At 50.4% G+C, this 20,245-nt stretch overlaps 1 protein-coding gene across 5 annotated transcripts in view; it reads right to left on the bottom strand.

Annotated features, from left to right (window-relative positions):
- Positions 1-4,117: 4,117 nt before the first annotated feature.
- Positions 4,118-20,245, bottom strand: part of GSN (gelsolin) — a 53,632-nt gene continuing 37,504 nt past the window's right edge. For all 5 annotated transcript variants that reach the window (XM_060608827.3, XM_060608823.3, XM_060608824.3 and 2 more), the window contains 12 exons: positions 20,078-20,167; positions 17,307-17,439; positions 15,944-16,032; positions 15,541-15,756; positions 13,681-13,814; positions 10,756-10,846; positions 9,323-9,493; positions 8,527-8,701; positions 7,343-7,467; positions 7,055-7,132; positions 5,084-5,144; positions 4,118-4,497 (listed from right to left, as the gene is read on the bottom strand). In XM_060608827.3, the coding sequence (XP_060464810.1) occupies positions 4,328-4,497; positions 5,084-5,144; positions 7,055-7,132; positions 7,343-7,467; positions 8,527-8,701; positions 9,323-9,493; positions 10,756-10,846; positions 13,681-13,814; positions 15,541-15,756; positions 15,944-16,032; positions 17,307-17,439; positions 20,078-20,167 (1,533 nt within the window). In that variant the 3' untranslated portion in view covers positions 4,118-4,327. The remainder of the gene's footprint in view (positions 4,498-5,083; positions 5,145-7,054; positions 7,133-7,342; positions 7,468-8,526; positions 8,702-9,322; positions 9,494-10,755; positions 10,847-13,680; positions 13,815-15,540; positions 15,757-15,943; positions 16,033-17,306; positions 17,440-20,077; positions 20,168-20,245) is intronic.

The raw sequence follows: 20,245 nt of genomic DNA, 5'->3' as shown, positions 1-20,245 counted from the left end.
AAAAATATGAAGTCCGAGCAACTCTTGCCCCGGGCAACTAACTTTTTCGGAGCACTGTAGAGTTATGAGGCCACAGCCACCAATGAACTGAAATTGGCTAATAAACCACCTTGCGTGCCAGTAGAAGAAATGAAGAATTCAGGGGTAGGTCCCCTGCAATTTGACCTCCCACAGGTTTGCAGGAGGGGAGCTGGCTTGTCCAGACAGGACTCCGTCTGCCTTGAGGGAAGGCCCTTGGAAGCTCTAGGCTGTAAATGCTGCTTTTGTCCCAGGACTTTGCATCAAAGTGCAAATCATGTCAAAGTGATTGCTTTGACTGCAAGTAACCCTTTGGGGTAAGTGAGGTGGGAGTTACAAGATCCCGTCCAAATCTCTCAGCGTGGCAGTTGAGGTGGGCCCGGCCTACCTCTCACGATGTGAGGCCTAGCACTCCCCACCTGCTCCCCCACGACCCCCTCTGTACTTGCTGCACACTCTGAGATGACTCCCTGCCCCTCCGGCCCCCATGTCTCACCTGGAAAATTCCTTCTCCTCTTCCCTCATCACCTCTGCAATGAATCACAATCTCTAGACGTAGGGCCCCTGGGGCATAAAAAGCTCCCTGGGCAATCCGAGTGATCAGCAGCTTTGGAAATAGCAGTGTAAACAGACATGCACACCCTTCCCAGCATCTACACCTTCACACTGGCTTCTGTTCTACAGTCCTATGCACGGGAGTCTCTTACGGTTGGAGATCGGGTTGGGGGAGGTGGTGCAGAACAAAAGCAGGGGCAACATGAGAAAAGACCAGAAGACGAGAGGGGAGGAAAGGGGGTCTGTCCCGCAGCAGTTCCTTGCTCCGGTTGGTACATCCACGGAGAAAAGGTTTAGGAGAAGTTCGCGGGAAAGGCTAAGAGGGACTTTGTGACGCCCTGAATATGAACAGAGATTCAGGGTCCCGGGGGCACAAAGCGGGGCACAGAGGAAGTCCCTCTCCCACAACTTTGGGAGCATTCAGGGGCACCTCTCGTGACGGTAACTGCAGGAGCAGATTTCTGCAAAGAGTTCGGGGCAGCAGAATGACTCAACGGAATACAGGGGAAGCCAGGGAGGTGTGGGCAGATTAGTTACAGGGTATGGCAGCTGTGAGGACGCGCCTTGCCCAGACTTCTACTGCAGGGGACTATAAATGACTAGGGGCCCCAGCTGCTGGGTTTGAGTGCTGGTCCCCACAGGTGCACCAAAGCCACACCTCCCGACGACTGAATGCAGTGGGGAGACAAGACACGCTGTACCTGCTCCTGGGAGGCACACAGCGCCTTCACTGGCTGATTGGACTGTGGCTCAAAAACTCTTTGAATCAAAGAGCTGTTTGCGCCCCAGTGTTCACAGCAGCCTGGTTCACAATAGCCAAAAGGTGGAAATGACCTGAGTGCCCGCCGCTGGATGAATGGTTAAGCAAAATGTGTATACGCACAATGGAGTATTATTCGGCCACAAAAAGGAAATTTTGATATTTGCTATAAAATGTATGAGTCTTGAGAAAACATTATGCTAAGTGAAATAAGCCCGACACAGAGGACAAATACTGTATGAGAAAAGCAAATCCATAGAGACAGAAAGCCAAATAAAGGTTACAAGGAGCAAAGGGGCCCCGGGTGGCTCAGTCGGTTAGGCGTCCGTCTCTTGCTTTTGGCTCAGGTCATGATCTCACGGTTCATGAGTTCGAGCTCCCATTGGGCTCTGCGCTGACAGCGCTGAGCCTGCTTGGGGTTCTCTCCCTCTTTGTCTCTCTGCCCCTCCCCTGCTGGCACTTTCTCTCTCTCTCAAAATGAATAAATGGTGCTGACTCCACAACACTGTAAATGTATGTAATGACACTGCATGCCGCTTAGAAATAGTCAAAATGATTATTATGCATCGTTTACCATGATAAAAAATACACCAAAAACCAGAAAATACCTAGGAATAAATCTAACCAAAGAGGTGAAAAACCCATACACTGAAAACTATAGAAAGTTTATGAAAGAAATTGAAGAAGACACAAAGAAATCGAAAAAGATTCCATGCTCCTGGAGAGGAAGAACAAATATTGTTAAAATGTCGATACTACCCAAAGCAATCTACGTATTCAACGCAATCCCTATCAAAGTAACACCAGCATTCTTCACAGAGCTAGAACAAACAATCCTAAAATTTGTATGGAACCAGAAAAGACCCCGAATAGCCAAAGAAATCTTGAAAAAGAAAACCAAAGCTGGAGGCATTACAATCCCAGACTTCAAGCTGTGTTACAAAGCTGTAATCATTAAGACAGTATGGTACTCGCACAAACACAGACACTCAGATCAATGGAACAGAATAGCGAACCCAGAAATGGACCCACAAATGGATGGCCAACTAATCTTTGACAGAGCAGGAAAGAATATCCGATGGAATAAAGACAGTCTCTTCAGCACGTGGTGTTGGGAAAACTCAACAGCAACATGCAGAAGAATGAACCTGGACCACTCTCTTACACCATACCCCAAAATAAACTCAAAATGGATGAAAGACCTCAATGTAAGACAGGAAGCCATCAAAAGCCTCAAGGAGAAAGCAGGCAAAAACCTCTGTGACCTTGGCCACAGCAACTTCTTACTCAACACGTCTCTGGAGGCAAGGGAAACCAAAGCAAAAATGAACTATTGGGACCTCGTCAAGATAAAAAGCTTCCACACAGCAAAAGAAACAATCGGCAAAACTAAAAGGCAACCGACAGAATGGGAGAAGATATCTGCAGATGACGTATCAGATAAAGGATTAGTATCCAAAATCTATAAAGAACTATCAAACTCAACACCCAAAAACCAAATAATCCAGTGAAGAAATGGGCAAAAGACATGAATAGACACTTCTCCAAAGAAGACATCCAGATGGCCAACTGACACATGAAAAAATGCTCCACATCACTCATCATCAGGGAAATACAAATCAAAACCACAATGAGATACCACCTCACGTCTGTCAGAATGGCTAACGTTAACAACTCAGGCAACAACAGATGCTGGCGAGGATGCGGAGAAAGGGGATCTCTTTTGCATTGTTGGTGGGAATGCAAACTGGTGCAGCCACTCTGGAAAACACTATGGAGGTTCCTCAAAAAATTAAAAATAGAACTACCCTACGACCCAGCAATTGCACTACTAGGCATTTATCCAAGGGATACTGGTGTGCTCTTTCAAAGGGACACATGCACCCCCATGTTTATAGCAGCACTATCAACAATAGCCAAAGTATGGAAAGAGCCCAAATGTCCATCGATGGATGAATAAAGAGGATGTGGCATATATACAATGGAGTATTACTCGGCAATCAAAAAGAATGAAACCTTGCCATTTGCAACTACGTGGATGGAACTGGAGGGTATTATGCTCAGCGGAATGAGTCAAAGAAAGACAAATATCATATGACTTCGCTCCTATGAGGACTTTAAGACACAGAACAGATGAACATAAGGGAAGGGAAACAAAAATAATACAAAAACAGGGAGGGGGACATATATATTACGTGACTCATAAATATGGAGAACAAACCGAGGGTTACTGGAGGGGTTGTGGGAGGGGGGGATGGGCTAAATGGGTAAGGGGCACTAAGGAATCTATGCCTGAAATCATTGTTGCACTATATACTAACTTGGATGTAAATTAAAATATATACATATAATTTAAAAAATAACAAAATAAGAAAACTGGGACCATACCACATACCATTAAGAAAGAGTTTTTTTATTTTCATTTTTTATTTTTTTACTTTGGTTCAAGCATTCCCTGAAAGCTTTGCCAAACTTTCCTGGACGGCACGGCCATCTGGGACGGCTTCCGCCCAACCTTCTCCCTCTTCTCCTTCACTTGGGGTCAGACGTGCACCTCAGTCCAGCGGCTCCCTCAGTTCCCCGGTTCCCTCCCGATTTCCTTTCACACAGGCAGTTCCCCTGGGGCCACCTGGGTGCATCCCACCTCATCCTGGCACCTGCTTCTCGGTGGTCCAGGATTCACAGAGAGTGAAGGAAGCTTAGCCACCGGCTCACAGGCACATGCCAGGCCCCTCCCTGGGAATTCCCAGAATAATTACCAAGACATATTGAGCCACGACAGGCTAACACACTTCAAAAAGCTTTTATTGGATTCAATTTCCAAAAGGACAGATACTTGAGAAAATTGTGCAAGGACCCTGAATTTCTGCATGGCTGTTTTTGGCTACTGTAAAAACACACACACCAGAGTGGCCCTGCTCTCTGTAAGGTCTCTGAAGGATGGACTGTTATAAAAAGGCACTGACCAGTGACAGGGGTGGGGCCTGCCTGTCCTCAGGCAGCCAGCTCAGCCATGGCCCTGTCCAAGGGATCCACAGACCAGTAGCTGTCATCCCAGCCGAGGAACCAGCCCACGAAGGAGGGAGGTTCAAAGCCTTGCTTCACGACGGTGATGGGGGTCCTCCTGTCGCGATTAGCTGGGTCCGTCTCAATATACCGCTTAGCTGCAGACACACATGCAGGAAAAGAAAACCCCAGGAATGCTTCGTGCGTCCTTCACCAGAGAGAGGTGATTCAGGGCAGAAGCTGCCTACGATGGCTGTTGGTCCTAGTGTCTCTGATGGCCAGTCCCTGCACTAGACGCTAGCATCCCTTAGCAATGACCGCACATGGCTCCCCGACCACCCTGCCCAGGAACGCAGGAAGGGCCCGGGGCCACGGTTTAACTCCCTGCTTCACAAAGTTTGTATCACTTTGCTCTCTTGCTCTCCCCTATTGGAAGATATTAACAAACCAGCTTGAGCGTTCTGCGTCCCAAGTCAGATCTGGTCAGCTACCAGAGATCTGCTTTCCGACATCCAAACCCTGACAAGTTTGGTCCTTGGGCAAACTTAACGTAGCCTTTCCCTGGCATGACCTGAAGCTTTCTGTAGGAGCTGATCTGCTCTTCCAGTGCCCCAGGCAGGGCTCCCGAGGGGCTGACCACGGATGAGGAAGTGCCACCCCGCTGTCACGAACTCCCAGACCCATGCGGGAAGCTGTTGCCACTGCACCGCAGGAAAGAGCCCCACAGGCACACGTGGTCCTCACCAGAGCTCAGGGCTTCTGTCTTTTCCTCTTCTTGAGAATCCTTTCCAACCCAGACAAAGACCTGGAGTGAGGCGTGAAACGAAAAGTGTCCATGAGGGCGCTGCCCACACGCACCGCTGGAGAAGAATGGGGAGGCTCCTGGGCCCCAGCCGGGACCGGACACGGCCCACAGACCAGGACTGGAAGGACTTGGAACAGAGCTTGCAAACTGGTGACCTTCACACACGCTTTCTTGGCCCACCCACCACCACAGCTTGGTCTATAATGCCCGTGTAGCCAGGTTTAGTTACCAGCTTATGTTAAAATCTAGAATTCCGCGTTCTCTTGAAAACTTGGAGGATCTGGCGACCACGGGCCTTCACGCTCATGTGGATGAGGCTGAGTGGCAGCACCCCCGCCCCCACCCCCACCGCCGATTTAGACCGGCATTTCCAGTTTGCCTCAGGACCCGCCACGCCGTGTCCCCCCACCCCAGCCCCCTCACTCGCTAACATTGCTCAACCAATGAGTTTGAGATCCTTCTCTAGAAGTTCATGAATTATCCCTCTCTGGCATATGTTTGCTCAACCAATGAGCAGCCAAACATATGCTCATACCAAACAGGCACTGAGTGTGCTCTGGGCCGCACGGGTCTAAAGCTTGGAATAAAAACAAGTTACTACCACTACCACCGTTGTGAGCCTTAATACAAGTTGTGTAATACGACAATTTTTAGGTGTATCTAAGATATCTTAAAGGGGCGCCGGGTGGCTCAGCCGGTTAAGCGTCGACTTCAGCTCAGGTCACGATCTCATGGTTCATGGGTTTGAGTCCCACATCAGGCTCTGTGCTGACAGCTCAGGGCCTGGAGGCTGCTTCCGATTCTATGTCTCCCTCTCTCTCTGCCCCTCCCCTGCTTGCACTCTGTCCCTCTCTTGAAAATGAGTAACTGTTAAAAAAAAATTTTTTTTAATATTTTAAAGAGCCCCTGTCATTGATAAGATGATACCAGATAATAAAATACCAGTCTTTCTCTTACTTATTTACAAACGTGTTCCCTGCTAAACTAGAAGCCCCTTCACGGCAGGTACTGTGTCTACTTTGCTCATCGTAGGATTCCAGCATTTTTCCTGGAAGACACTGGTGTGTAGTAAATGTGGGCTGAGTGAATGAAGAAACGGATGGACGAATAGATTAGGTGGCCAGAGGAGCAATCGACGACAGCAGCTGGACGGCTCAAGCTGCAAACATTCTGGTACTGATCTTCCAACTGGGCATCCCAAGAAGAAGAGACAGAGGGGAGCCTTATGTCTTTGCGGCTGCCATCTGTAATTTTGATAACTCTGACAGGAAGGGTTATCGACTGCCATCCCCCGAGAGAATGTGAAGCCCTGTGAGGGCAGGGGAATGTCTACTTTATTTACTGCTCTGTTCCTAGCATCTAGAGCAGTGTCTGGCACAAAGCAGGTGCTCAGTTAATACTGGTCGACTGAAGGAATGGCACCACCATTGCTACCAGTCCTACACAACAGCCTTCCCCAGGAGGTGAAGCAGAGAGAGCTCAGAGCCCTCTAAAACAGAAGGAGATGCCCTTCGAAACGCCCAGGTGACCCTCTGTAGACCGTTTATGCCCGCATATGATATGCTAAGTTCAAGTTTCTCTACCAATAGATTTAAGGGAGGAGTTCACACTGCCCTAAGGCCCGGGAGAGGACGCTGGCCATCCGATTTGCATCTATATGGTGCTTCACAGTGTGCAAGGTGATCTTCTCTACACCTCACCTCGTAGAATTAGGCAAGGTAGGTCCCATCACTCACTCCCATTTTGCAGATGGGGAAATGGAGGCCCAGAAAGGGAAAGTGCCTCGCAACACCTCAGGGACCTTTCCAGCAACATCTGGCTCTTTTAAGCCCTTCTGGCAGCTGATCTAAGAGCTGGAGTCTAGCACCTCCCTCATCCCAAACAGCCTATGCCTTCTGTCCTCCACCCACCTGGTCCCAGGTGTCCAGGAGCATGACGTCATCTGTGGCCAGGTCTTCCTGCATAAGCTCGCCAGGAACCTCTTCGATCTGGGAAGGAACAGAAGGGTTAACGAAAGCACACCGGTGATCCAGAGGTCTTCCTTCCCCTGGGCGGGCTCACTGTGCTCCAGCCGGCAGGGGATCCTTCCTCCCTGCCCTGCGTCAAGGGCTTCTCCCTTCCCTGCTGCTGACGCCACACGCCTTGCAAGCCCGCCTCCCAGTGGGTAAGCAGAGGCAGAGACCTCCGCCGGGGCTCACCACAAAACGGCCGATCTTGTTGGAGCAGGCAAAGAGGCGAGGAGGGTGGGCGTCCATCTTCTTGTCCTTCAGTCGCGGGGACGTGCGGTAGGCGGCCTTCCCGCCCAGCGCCTCCCAGAAGCTGTCTGTGAGGGGGGGAGGCCGCACCAGTTGCCAACAGATACCGCCTCCCGCCAACCCTCCTCAACAGACCCCACGATAAACCCTGCCCTAGCACAGCTGACTGCTCTCAATCCACCCTCTGCCTTCAAATCCCAGTGGGGACGGGGGGGGGGGGGGAACAGAGAAGGGGCCTGAGGGAATTTCAAGGTGATGAAACAGGGGCCCAGAGAGGGCACACTTGGCACGACACACAGCCAGGAATGACGACAGCACTGCAGGATGGGGATAATTATTCCCACTCCACAAACAAGTAACTGCGGCTCAGAGAGGTTAAGCAACTCACCCAACATCACACAGCTAACAAGGAGTAAAGGCAGGATACAAATCTTATCTGACTCTAATCCCCCTATTCTTTCCACTACACCTGCTTTGTCCACATGTGGCTATTTAAGTTCACTAAAATGCAAAACAATTAAGCATTCAGTTCCTCGGTCTCATTAATTCCCAGCATTCGTATTTCAAGTGCTCATTAGCCACATGTGCCTAGTGGCCACCAAATTGGACATGGCGGGTATGAATATGTCCATCATCTCGGAAAGCACAGCTACTCTTCCCCATTTCTACTAAGCATCAGGCGGGAAGGCATAGACTCAAAGGCATAGCAGAAAGACTGAGTGAGGGCTGGCATAAAGATGTTCCTACCTGTATTCTGAAAAACAGAGCAGGCTTTGGCATTTCTGTCCACAGAAATTCTAAAGGTTAGGAGAGACTCTGCCCCCATGAGGCTGTTACTCTGCCTGTTTTTCAAGGCCTCCTTGCAAGTGACCACCTCCTCCAGCAGCCTTCCCCGAATGCCCCAGCCCAGACTGAGCTCTGCTTTCCCTTAACTCCTGGAGGGCCTCCCTCTCACTGACCATAGCCCTCACTTTAAGCCAACCTGCTTTTGTTGAACACACAAAAGGGGACAGGTATGGAGAAAGGCAGGAGTAAGGAGCCCCCCCCCCAAAAGCAGAAAGAAGGGAGGGAGATCTAACAGCCACAGTCCTCAGCAAGCAACAGGCCCCGATGCCCCCAGCTCCTACCTGGCTCGCTGCCTTCTGCCACCTGCACAGGTTGGGCCCGAAGTACCCTGAGCAGCTCCTGGGCTCCTGTCTTCTCTGCGTCGCTGGCTCCTGCCCCCACCCACAGGTAGGCGGCCGAGGGGGTTTTCAGGACAAAGGCATCATTGGAGTTCAGTGCACCAGCTTTAGGAATTATCTGGGAAGGCAGAGTCCGATTAATCAGAAACCAGACAAAAAGTCCTCAGTCCCCTCCTTACTTCCCAGGAGACCCTGCAGCAGGACCAGCTCTTAGGTGGACACTTGGAAGAATATACCCATCACAACTGAGGGCGCACTGGACAAGGAGGGGCTTAGTTGATTCACTCCCATGATTCACTAATGCACTGTGGCTCATCAAGGTAATTCTAGAATTCTGGGCTACATTAACAGAAGTTGAGTGCCCCGCACAAAGGAGGTGAGATAGCCCCATTCTCCTCTAGGCTGTTCAGACCATCCTGCACCTTCAGGTCTGCACCTTCCATCATAAAAGGGATAGGAGCCGTCTGGAATACAATCAGGAAGTGTCCAGATGGTGAAGAATGGACTGTTAGGTAGTGAGCTTCCCATTATGGCAGGTATGCAAGGGGCTCCGGGCATCCTTGAAACAAGAGGAAGTCTGAGACATACAATTCTGCTTCCCAGGGCAGGGAAGGTGCAATAAGATGCCTCTTAACTCCTGCCCCCACCCCACCCAGTCCTGTGCCCGGAGATCTGCCCATCGAGTCCGGGGGGTTTCAAGTAGGCGAAACCTTCCGGAGGTCCAGGGCCAGGGCATTACCTCAACGGCTCTTGTGGCTCCAGAGCTGCTGGCCCGGACCTGGAAGAGGCGGGTACTGGCAGGGGCCGTCTGCCCACCCTCACGGGAGGTGCCGCCCTTGTAGATGATCATGGGCTTTCCGCCAAACAGGCTCATGAGGTGGGCGGGCTCCTTGCCTTGGACCACGCGGCTCTGGCAGCGAGATACGAGAGCAAAGTCAAGAAAGGAGGGTGGGGGCGACAGTGCTTCTGTGTTCAACCCCTACCCCAGCCACCCTGGCCTGGGCCCCTGCCCCAGACAAGGCCATCACGCTGGTGTCTGCTGCGGGATGAAGCATGGCCCTGCAGCACACAGGGTCTGGGCAGAGAAACGGGAGCTCCAGGAAAGCCGGAGACGGCCCCATGGCCACAGGTCCCCCGGGCACTGCCTCAGCTGCTCTCCCCTCCCATGAGGACCTGCCTTGCTGACCCTGACTCTAGTCCAAGAACCAAGAGAACCCATGTTTGCAAATGTTCCCTTAAATGGAAGCACATGGGTTGTTCGTGGACATTCTTCCAGAATGGTGACGTCAGTCCAGGGCAGGAAAGACGGCAGAGTGATGAGAATAGAGCCTTCTAGATACGGAGAGACCCCTCTTGCATAGCCAGAGCAACCTTTTAAACCCATAAATCCCTTCATATCACATTTATTAGTAGCCATATCCCTTTGTTTCCAGGGTTAAGGTCAAATTCCTCACTATGGCTTCCGGTGGTCTGGCCCCTCCGAGCACCTCTCCAGATTTCTATCATGGCACTCCGTCCTTTGTTCTAACACTCAGTGCTCCCTCCCACCTCAGGGCCTTTGCATATATCCTTCCCTCTGCCTGAAATGTGCCTGCCCAAATCTTTCTCACCCGTCAGGTCCCAACAGAAAAGTATCTTCCGAAGGCGGTCCTTGTCTAATCCAGTTAGATCCTGCCTGGGATCTCTATGTTCTTACACTTAACATATACGTGTAAGGGGGCTATTATGGGCCAGGCATGGCTCTAAATGCTTTACTAACATGAACTCCTCGTACACACGGCAATCCTGTGGCAGAGAGAGGATACTCAGAGAATACACAGGCATAGAGAGGCTGAGCAACCTGTCCATGGTCGCCCAGAGGTGAGACAGGATTTAAGCCCAAGCAGGCCGGCTCCACATCCCCCCTCCGACTGTGCTGCCACACTGCCTCGACTGCTACCGTCTCCATGTCGCATTTGCCTGAATGTCTGCCGAGCATCTTTCTCCCCCCAAGACCATAAACTGCATCAGCAGAGGGGCGGGACCTGCGTGTTCACGGCTGCGGACGCTGTCGGGCACACAGGGAGCCCCACGTAAATGTTTGCGGGATGGGAGGATGGACAGTCAGAGAGAGGAGTGACCAGATGGACAAGATGCAGGGTGTGGCCCAGTGGGACACTGGGCTGGCCTCACCTGGACAGGGGTCCCTCCTAGCTCCTCATCCAGCTGGGCGGTCAGGATGGCAGACGCAGCGACCTCATCCTGCGTGGACTGGGCGCCCTGCCTGGAAGAGGAAGTGATGCTCGGCACCGAGGTTTGCACAGAACCCAGAGTGTCTCCTTTGCCCTGGGCCTGAGAAACCCACAAATCTCCACATTACAGGTAATGGAACTGAGAGGGAAAGGGATTTTCTCACGAGCAACCAGTGCCAGGAACCAAACCAACGTGCACACCCCCCAGCTCAGCACTTTGCCTTCTTCTGAGACCTGAGCAAAGGCAATGGTCTTCCTTATCCTAAATGTGCCCCACGGGGACCGGCTGGTTCATCCCGGGCTGGGCAGCCACAAGAGAAGGTGCTCTGAGAGGCCAAGATGTAGAAAGGCGGCCGGGACAATTCTCATGGGGGGAGAGGCAGGTCAGAGTGCAACACGAGCCCATTTGCAGGAAAAGACATCGGTACTTAGCCTCATGTGAATCTGCACAGAGAGGTCTGTGCAGATGTCCTCCAAAAGGCCCGTGGTGATTGCCCTGAGAAGGGAGATTAGGGAAGGCGGCTTTGGTTTTCTGACCCATCTCTTCCTATACTGTCCCAATTTCCTGCAACTGACATGTGTTATCTGTATAAGCAAGCAAAATATGATAAATCAATGTGTGACACAGCCATCATTTTCAAAAAATGCCTTCTGAATTTTGTACCATGTATATGTGTTACCTAGTCAAAAAAAATTTTTTCTTTAAGCTGCCTTGTTTTGTTTTGTTTTTAGAGAGAGAGTGCACATGTGATTGAGGACGAGAGATGCAGGGAGAGAAAGAGAGAGAGAATCTTAAACAGACTCCACGCCCAGAGCCCAACTCGGGGCTCAATCTCATGACCCTGAGATCATGACCTGAGCCGAAATCAAGAGTCAGACCACTTACTCGACTGAGCCACCCAGGCGCCCCTCCTTTAAGCTGCTTTTAAAAGTCTGAAGTTGTTGAATTGAGAGGCATTCTGCAAAATAACTGACCGGCACTCTCCCAAAGCAGTTAAGGTTATGAAAGAGAAGTGAAGACTGGGGAGCTGTCACAGATTGAGACATGGTGATTAAATGCCACGAACAAGTCACGATGGCTAAGTGCCAGGTGGGATCCTGAGTTAGATCCTAGACCAGAAAACGGACGTTGGTGGGGCAACTGGTGAAATCAAAATAAGGTCTACAGATTTGTAAATAGAAATGTACCAATGTTAATTTCCTAGTTTGGATCATTGTGCTATGGCTAAGTAATCGAGGGACATGTGTAATAGGTTCATGGAACTGTCTGTACCATATTTGCAACATTTTGGGAAACCCAAAATTATTTCAAAACAAAAAGCTTAAAGAGGAAGAAATCCAACAATCACCAAGAAGTTTTGAGACCGTACAGTAAGAGAAATACAAGTTAAAAATATACTGATGGGGCAGCTGGGTGGCTCAGTCGGTTGAGTGTCCAGCTTTGGCTCACGTCACTATCTCATGGTTCGTGGGTTTGAGCCCCACATCAGGCTCACTGCTGTCAGCACAGAGCCCGCTTCGGATCCTCTGTCCCCCTCTCTTTCTGTCCCTGCACTGCTCACGCTCTCTCTCCCAAAAATAAACATTTTTTTTAAAAAACTTAAAAAAATTTGTTTTAAATCTACTGAGATACCATTTTGTAAACGATAAGGGAGATAAACACCCAAAAGTTTGAGAACACAGTCCATCAGTGAGGCTGTCTTGTTCGTTGCTGTTAGGAACACAAAATGCTACAAAGCCCATCTAGGGAAAATGGGCACCACGTATCACAATGACGAGCACATTTACTCTTTGATCCAGCAATCCCACTTCTGGGAGCCTACCCTACAGACATTTCTCTACATATTTATTTGTTTTTTTAATGTTTATTTTTGAGAGAGAAAGAGAAAGACAGAGACAGAGACAGAGAGAGAGAGGGCATGCACAGATGGAGGAGGGGCCGAGAAAGTGAGTCACAGAATCCGAAGCAGGCTCCAGGCTCTGAGCCATCACCACACAGCCCGGTGCAGGGCTTGAACTCACAAGCCGTGAGATCGTGACCTGAGCTGAGGTCGGACGCCCAACTGACTGAGCCACCCAGGCGCCCCTCCCTACACGTTTAAAATGATGCTTGTTTAAGGTCACTAATCACAGCAATACTGGGAATAGCAAAAGACCGGAAGCAATCCAAGTACGCATTAGCAGGGAATTTGTTAAACAGGCTACAGTGTAGCCACACAGTGGAATATTATGCAGCTGTAGAAAAAAAAAAAGGCAAGGAAGCATTCTATGTGCCGACATAGATTGATCCCCAGGAAGTATTAAACAAAAAAAGCAAAGTGCAGGACCGTATACACAGTATGCTATCCTTTGAGTGAGGAAGGGAGGAAACTAGGAATACAGTCATATTTGCATGAACAATTACTGGAACAATATATAAGAAACTAATGGAAACAGTTACTCATGGAGGGGCAGAGGTTGGAGAATGGGGTGAAGGGGGGTGGGAACAAGATTTCTCAATAGATACCTCGTTATTCTGTCTTGATTTTGAATTATGTGAATGTGTCACCCATTTTAAAGGAATTAAAATAATTTTTAATTAGAAAATACATTTCAGTACTTAATGTGGAATTGTGGGAGAGATTTTCTGTGTGTTTCTCTGTATTCACTGCATCTCCTACAATGGACATGTAGCATTTCTGGAACAATAGTTTAAAAGCTGTTTCAAGAAATAAGACAGGTGGTGTTGCCCTACAGAGAGGAGCCTCTCCTAACAGCGTGGCCCACACAGGCTCAGCCTTCCCTCAGCCCTCTCAGCCCCATGCTGTGTCCAGGGCCCAGTCAGTGACCCCCACACTCTGCCCATAGCGATGGCCCACAGCCTCACCAGTTGTAGATGATCTGTCCCTGCCGGCCACCATGACGGTAGTTGTACAGAATGATGTAGCTGTCCCCACCGTAGAACTGCCCGTACGTGGCGGGGTCCACAGGCACTTTGTTGGAGCCTTCAATTCTCCAGATCTGCCAAGGCAAGGCTGGGCTCAGACACGGAGTGGCATCCCCACCCCCCCAACTCAGGCCAGTGGGGAAACCGTGGTGACAGGTCACGGTTACACTACGGGATGAGCTTTTTATACGTGGCTCCACTTGGGCTCAGACTGAAAGTTAAATAATTTGCCCCAATCCCTGACCCGCTAGGATTCAAACCCCCAGGTCTCTTGCCCTGGATCCCTATACCATACCCCCACCTGACCCCGTAGTTCTCCCCCCACCCCCCACCAACCAGAGCGATCAGCACAGGGACCGGTAGCTGCATGGTGGTATTCAGAATGTGCTTTTACTGAGCGTAACACTGCGAGTGCCTGCCTGGAGGTGTCGCAAGGATCAGGTGAGTTTATTCATGAAAATCTTACACAGTGCCCGGCACAGGGTGACGGCCGTGCAGACGGCAGCCACTCTTATTATCAGAATTGTTATCGTTGTCATTGCTAATAATACCGTTCACTGTATGATTATTGAGTCATCTGGATTTTACAGATCACTCCAGAAGCAGGGCCATCCCTGGGTGACCTCCAAATGATCTCTTAGCAGAGCTCCAGTGACAGTTTTTCCAAGCCGGCATGAGGCCCTGCAGCGCCACCTGGTGGTGTTGCAGAGACACTGAGCCCTCCAAGACCAAGAAGAACCTCCCGACCTTGAAAATTCTAGGCGAAGGAGTGGGATTAAGTCCCATTTTACAGGCAAGGAAAGTGAGGCTCAAAGAGGTTAAGTGACTCATCTGAAGTCACACAGCCAGGCTGCTGGAGCTGTTTCCATACTGCCCACCCTGAACATGTCCACTGTGTCTTTCTTTCCTTCCCCACTGGAGGAATGAATGAATGAACAAGTAATAATAATACCAATGACAAAAACGATAATAAGTAAAAATGAACACTTCTGCTGTTTCTATCATGCAGAACAACGGTTGCCTGCAGCAGACTCTACTTCATAAACATCTCAGGACTCCAGCCCCCACCTCTCCATCTTTTCACTGTGACCTTCCTGGGATCAAGGCTGTCTTCTCTCACCTAAACTATTACAACAGTCTCCTCATGGCGTCTCAACCTTCATTTTTCCCACCTCGAATCTATTTTCACAGCAAGTTTCAAAAGCACAGAACTGAGCTTGTCGCATTTCTGCTTTCGAAGCAAAAAAAAGAAAAAACCCTCACTAGCACCCACTGGTTACAGGATCAAGTCCACAGCCTTGGACCTGGCATTCAAGGCCCCTCCTCGAGAAAGCAGTCAAGCCCCGGGCTCTTGGGGGCAGTTTCCTGCCTGGAATACCCACCATTCTTCCCCTCTGGCAGCAAACTTCTACTTATCCTCTGAGGCCCAACCGAAGGGTCCCCTTCTCTGCAACCACCCTGCCCCCCTTGTCCTTCCTCTGTTCCTATAATCTGTGTGCTGGCTTCCAATCTTCCACAATTAGCTATGGCTGTGCTTAGACCAGGCACTCCTCGCTGGCAGGGTAAGGTACGAGACACATGGTATGTGTCAAACCATACCATGGGCAAACGGCAGGTGCTTAGGGTATGTTGGCTATGAAAATGAACCAAGGCAAAAGAATCCCATCCACCAAAACCAGGGTCCAAACCTCACAGAGAAACGTCCTCGGGAGAGCAGGAGGTAACGCGTGAGCTAGAAGTGCCCAGGAGGGAGCACGGAAGGGGCCTGGACGCCCTCCCCCACGCCCCGCCCCCAGGCACCTGTTTCTGGCCCCTGCCATCGTCATCCATGCCGTGCTGGGCCGCCATGGCAGTGGAAGTGTGCAGGGTGGCAGCATCGAAGGGCACGCGCTCCACGTTGGCAATGTGGCTGGAGAGGTAGGTCAAGCCTGGGCCGTCCGTCTGGTCTGGGTCCCGCCAGTTCTTGAAGAACTGCTTGAACAGCGGGGTCTCACCACCCTCGGGAAGGACAGACACCTGGAGAGGGGAAGGAAGAGCAGGCTGTGGCTGGGCTCAGGTGCCCGGAGGACAGGGGCCGCCCAACAGAGGTCCTCGGGGGAGACTCAGACACCCAGTGCACACTGGGGTGGGACACCTACCCCACCCCGGCCCTTCCCCACCCAAAATGGACCCATCCTCACTGTGCTGTCTGGCTCTAGCTCACCTGGGTCTGCCTGGGGTAGTCCATCTTGGAGATGAAGTCGGAGGCCGTTTTGAGGGCGGCCTTCCTCTCCTCCGTGTTGGCCTGCTTGCCTGTCAGCAGATGGAGGGGGTGAGGGGCCCAGGGTGAGTGCTGTGCCCTAATGTCCAATAGTCCAGGGGAAGCAGCAGGTGAACCTCCCTCCCTATTCCTCTTGGGCTGTGGGCAGCCAAGGCCAGAGACCCCCAGAGATGACCGCTCCTAGAACTCCTGGGATTCCAGCTGGGGGTCCTGGCTGACAACAGTCACTGTAACAACCGTTTTGGTCCGTTTACTGAGCGTGTATTTTGTGCTCCGAAATGTACACAGCTGCGTTCGTTTAATCCACACAACGGCCGTTTGTGATAAAGGTCATTATTATCATGCCCCACTTATATATAAGGAAACCGGGGTCTTAGAGAGGTCAGGTGACTTGACCAAGGCCACACAGCAAGTGGGAAAGCCACGACTCAGACTCTGCCCCTTCAACTCTGTAGCCTACGCCCCATACCCTCGAGCCCCCTTCTCTCCCCTAGGCCACGTGTCCACCACGGGGGCCCCCTCCCTCCCCACCATCTGAAGTCTGCCCCAACCCGGAGAGCCTCCCCATGCCTGCACGGCTCCTGGCCAGCACGTGCCAGCCCACAGTTCCCAGCCTTCTTATTGGCAAGGCTGAGGGGCCCAGATGATAATGACGATGACGACAGCCCTGAGTGCTCAGTCTCTCTCTCCCTCTCTGCCCTTCTCTGTGTACCTATTGCCTCCCTCCCCCTTCTGCCCTCTTCCTCTGGACTAACGGAACACTGGAGGAAGATGCCGAGGGGTCCTCTCAGAAGCATCTGGGCCAATGTTTTCCAAGAGCCTCTCACCATCAGTCCCCTAGCACAGCGTTTCCTAAACAGAAGCCAGATCACCTTCATGAAAAGCCCCAACCAACATACATTAGCAGGTTAAAGGCTCTTGAAAGTCCTGCAGTAAACAAGCCTGGTGACATTATTTAACCCAGCGTTGCCCATAAACTTATCTGACCACAGACCTGTACTTTTTTTTTTTTTTTTTTTTACATGATGCCAATTAACCTCTGAGAGAACTGGTTTTATAACATGTGCGGGAAACACTGGTTTTAGCCCAAATGGGAAATCGGAGGCCCAGAGAGGGTGAGTGAAGTGCCCAAGATCACAGAGCAAGTCAGTCGCAAAGCCAGGGCTTCAGAACAAGATGCATTTTCCATTCAGGAGCCTACCATGCCCCAGGGTGCCTGCACCACAGACCCTGCCCTGCCAGGGCTACGGGACCTCCCACCCAAGGGGCTGGGAGTTGGTTAGCAACCTTTTCCTGTCCTCCGTACCTTTCCAGACAAAGATTTTCCCATCTCTGCCATGGTCCAGGATGAAGCAGTCCTCTGACCTCAAAGCCCCCTGGGCGAAGGGGTTCTCATCAGCCACAAGGGAGACCGACATGGTGCCCGCGCCATTGGAGACCTGAGGGGACCAGGGACAGGAGGTCCGGAACGTGAGCGACTCCCACCGCTTGGGCCTTCCCAGGTGGCGCCCCCCAGTGACACACTGGTCGGTCTACATCCCAACTGCCTCCTCCCCCCATGACATCCCAGAGTAACACCTGGACTTGTGTCCCCAAGATCTGAGGCACATCCTGCTTTGCCACAACCACATCTGTAACCTACACCCACGTGTAACATAGAAACTGCACACGGAAGGGAAGGGGGGGGGATGTAAAATGCAGGCACGCAGGTGGCATGGGAGAAGAATTGTATAACTGGCCGAGGAGACAGTCAATCTCATTAGTAGAAAACAAGCAAACCCAAAAGGAAATAAAAGATGTGGATGCGGATGAAATGCGGTATCCCGGATTGGAATCGGGAATGAGAAATGGGGGAAACCTGAAGAAAGTCTATGGTTTAGTTAACGGGACCGAACCAGTGTGAATTTCTTAGTTTTGACAAACGTCTCCGGTTATGTTAAGATGTTAAGGAGACGCTGGTTAAAGGGAATGTGGGAACCCTCTATCCTTTCTTTGCAATTCTTCTGTACATCCTAAATTTATTTCAAAATAAAAATTTTTCACTAAATTCATAAAAGTGTACCACACTAGCCAAAACTCAAAGACAAAACTGGCAATACCCCGTGTTGACAAAGTTCTGGGCAAGCAGGTACTTTCGGACTCGTGGTGAGGGTAATTCGGGAGCCCTTCCAGAGTGCTGTTTAGTAATATGTTATTCAGAACCTTAAGGAACAAATGTTCTATCCTTACTGAGTGCTTCCTACCCGCCAGGCACTGCTCTGAACAATTTGTATAATTTAATAAATTATGTCATTTTAGAACTCCTTTAATCCTTCTAACAGCCCTGTGAAACCTCTACTAATATCCCCATTTTATTCACAAGGACACCAGGACACAGGGAGGCTAAGTGACTACACAGCTAGAAGGCAGACCCGGGATTCAAAGCCAGGCGATCTGACTCTGGAACTGGTATTTTCAATCACTGACTTCGTCTTCAGGCTTTGACCCAATAATCCATGTCTGGGAATCTGTTCTAAGGCCATACTCAGTACAAGTGTACAAAGAGGGACCGTCTGCAATCAGGAAAGGTGGACACATCCTAACATCCATCACTTAGGGGGTCTGTTGAAATTCTTAACCTTCATAAAATAGCACACAACAGAGCCACTAGCCAAGGGCATCTAGATTTCGGTTGTAGAAAGATATTCCTGACCATGCTGAGAGGGAAGAAGAAGGTCACAGGAAAGCGTGAATAATTTGGATCCATTTATATCAAATAGAGATGGGAAAGTGTGTAATTAGATACAAAAAGATGTAATCTGGACTTTCTTTCACTAAAACGGTCACCGTGTAACCATGGTAACCTTAAAAAGGGTGCAGGAGAGGCTGATTTTTTTAAAACTTGAGTATTATAGGGGCGCCTGGGTGGCTCGGTCGGTTAAGTGTCTGACTTCGGCTCAGGTCATGATCTCACGGTCCGTGAGTTTGAGCCCCTCGTCGGGCTCTGTGCTGACAGCTCAGAGCCTGGAGCCTGTTTCAGATTCTGTGTCTCCCTCTCTCTCTGCCCCTTCCCTGTTCATGCTCTGTCTCTCTCTGTCTCAAAAATAAATAAACGTTAAAAAAAAAATTTAATAAAAAAAAAAACTTGAGTATTGTTACTTTTATAATTAAAACATTTTAAAAATGGTACTTATCTTAAACCAGTGGAATTGCATTTCTTTTTATGTTCTGGAGTATTGCTACTTTTTTCAATGAACATACATCATAATCAGAGTAAAACTCAGTGTGGTTATTCTTCGAAGGTGATAGGAATCTGCACCCCATTTTGTTGTTCTTTTACCAAAATAAGCTGAGGGCACCACATGAGCATCATGGTGTAGGCTGGGCTTTCCCCCAGAGCTCTTGCCCTGAAGCCAGAGTTCCTTAGCTCAAGATCAGCCTGAGTTTTAAAAATCACAAAATACAGGGGGGCCTGGGTGGTTCAGTCAGTGGAGCGTCCAACTCTTGGTTTGGGTTCAGGTCATGATCCCAGGGTGGTGGGATCGAGCCCTGCGTCGAGCTCTGTGCTGAGCATGCAGCCTGCTTAGGATTCTCTCTCTCTCTCCCTCTGCCCCTCTCCCCGACTCATGTGAACTCTCTCTCTTTCTCTAAAATAAAAAATACATACATATAAAAAAAAAATCACAAGAAACAAATTCTAAATGAAATAACTACACACGCATGTGCGGCCATTTCTATAGTATTTTCCCAAGTATTTTCCTAAAACATTTTCCCCCCAGTTTTCTCTGTGGACTCCCTAGAAATCCTGCAAAGTTGACCTTACCGCCCTTCTCCCTACCTGACAGATGAGGAAACTGAGACCCAGAGAAGGGATATGTGTTGCCCAAGACCCCACAGAAGAGCAGGACGTAAGTGTGTCCACGGTTGATCAAATTCTCTTATTCTCGGTGCCGGAAGGCAAAGGGAGTAGATGGGCACCCACCGGAGACGTGCGGAAGCCGAGCCCCTGACGGAGGGCGCTTTGCTCAGGGTCCCATGGCCAGGAGCTGCTTCCCCGTCCTGACCCCACACGCAGGGAACAGAGCAGCTGAGACTCACCTTGTAGAGCTTGGCCAGCCTGCGGTTGGCTGCATCCTCCTTGGCTGTGTCCTCTGTACCTGCAGGCAGGGTCGGCTTAGGGCCCAGCACCTGTAGGAGATGAGGCACGGAAGAAAGGGTGGCCGTGAGCTCCTGGCAGCCCCCTCCCGCAGCGAGGGGCTTGGGTTC

The sequence above is a fragment of the Panthera onca genome, chromosome D4 (genome assembly GCF_046562875.1).
Source record: "Panthera onca isolate mPanOnc1 chromosome D4, mPanOnc1 haplotype 2, whole genome shotgun sequence".
NCBI classification, from domain to species: domain Eukaryota; kingdom Metazoa; phylum Chordata; class Mammalia; order Carnivora; family Felidae; genus Panthera; species Panthera onca.
This window is presented reverse-complemented; position numbering and strand designations above follow the sequence as displayed.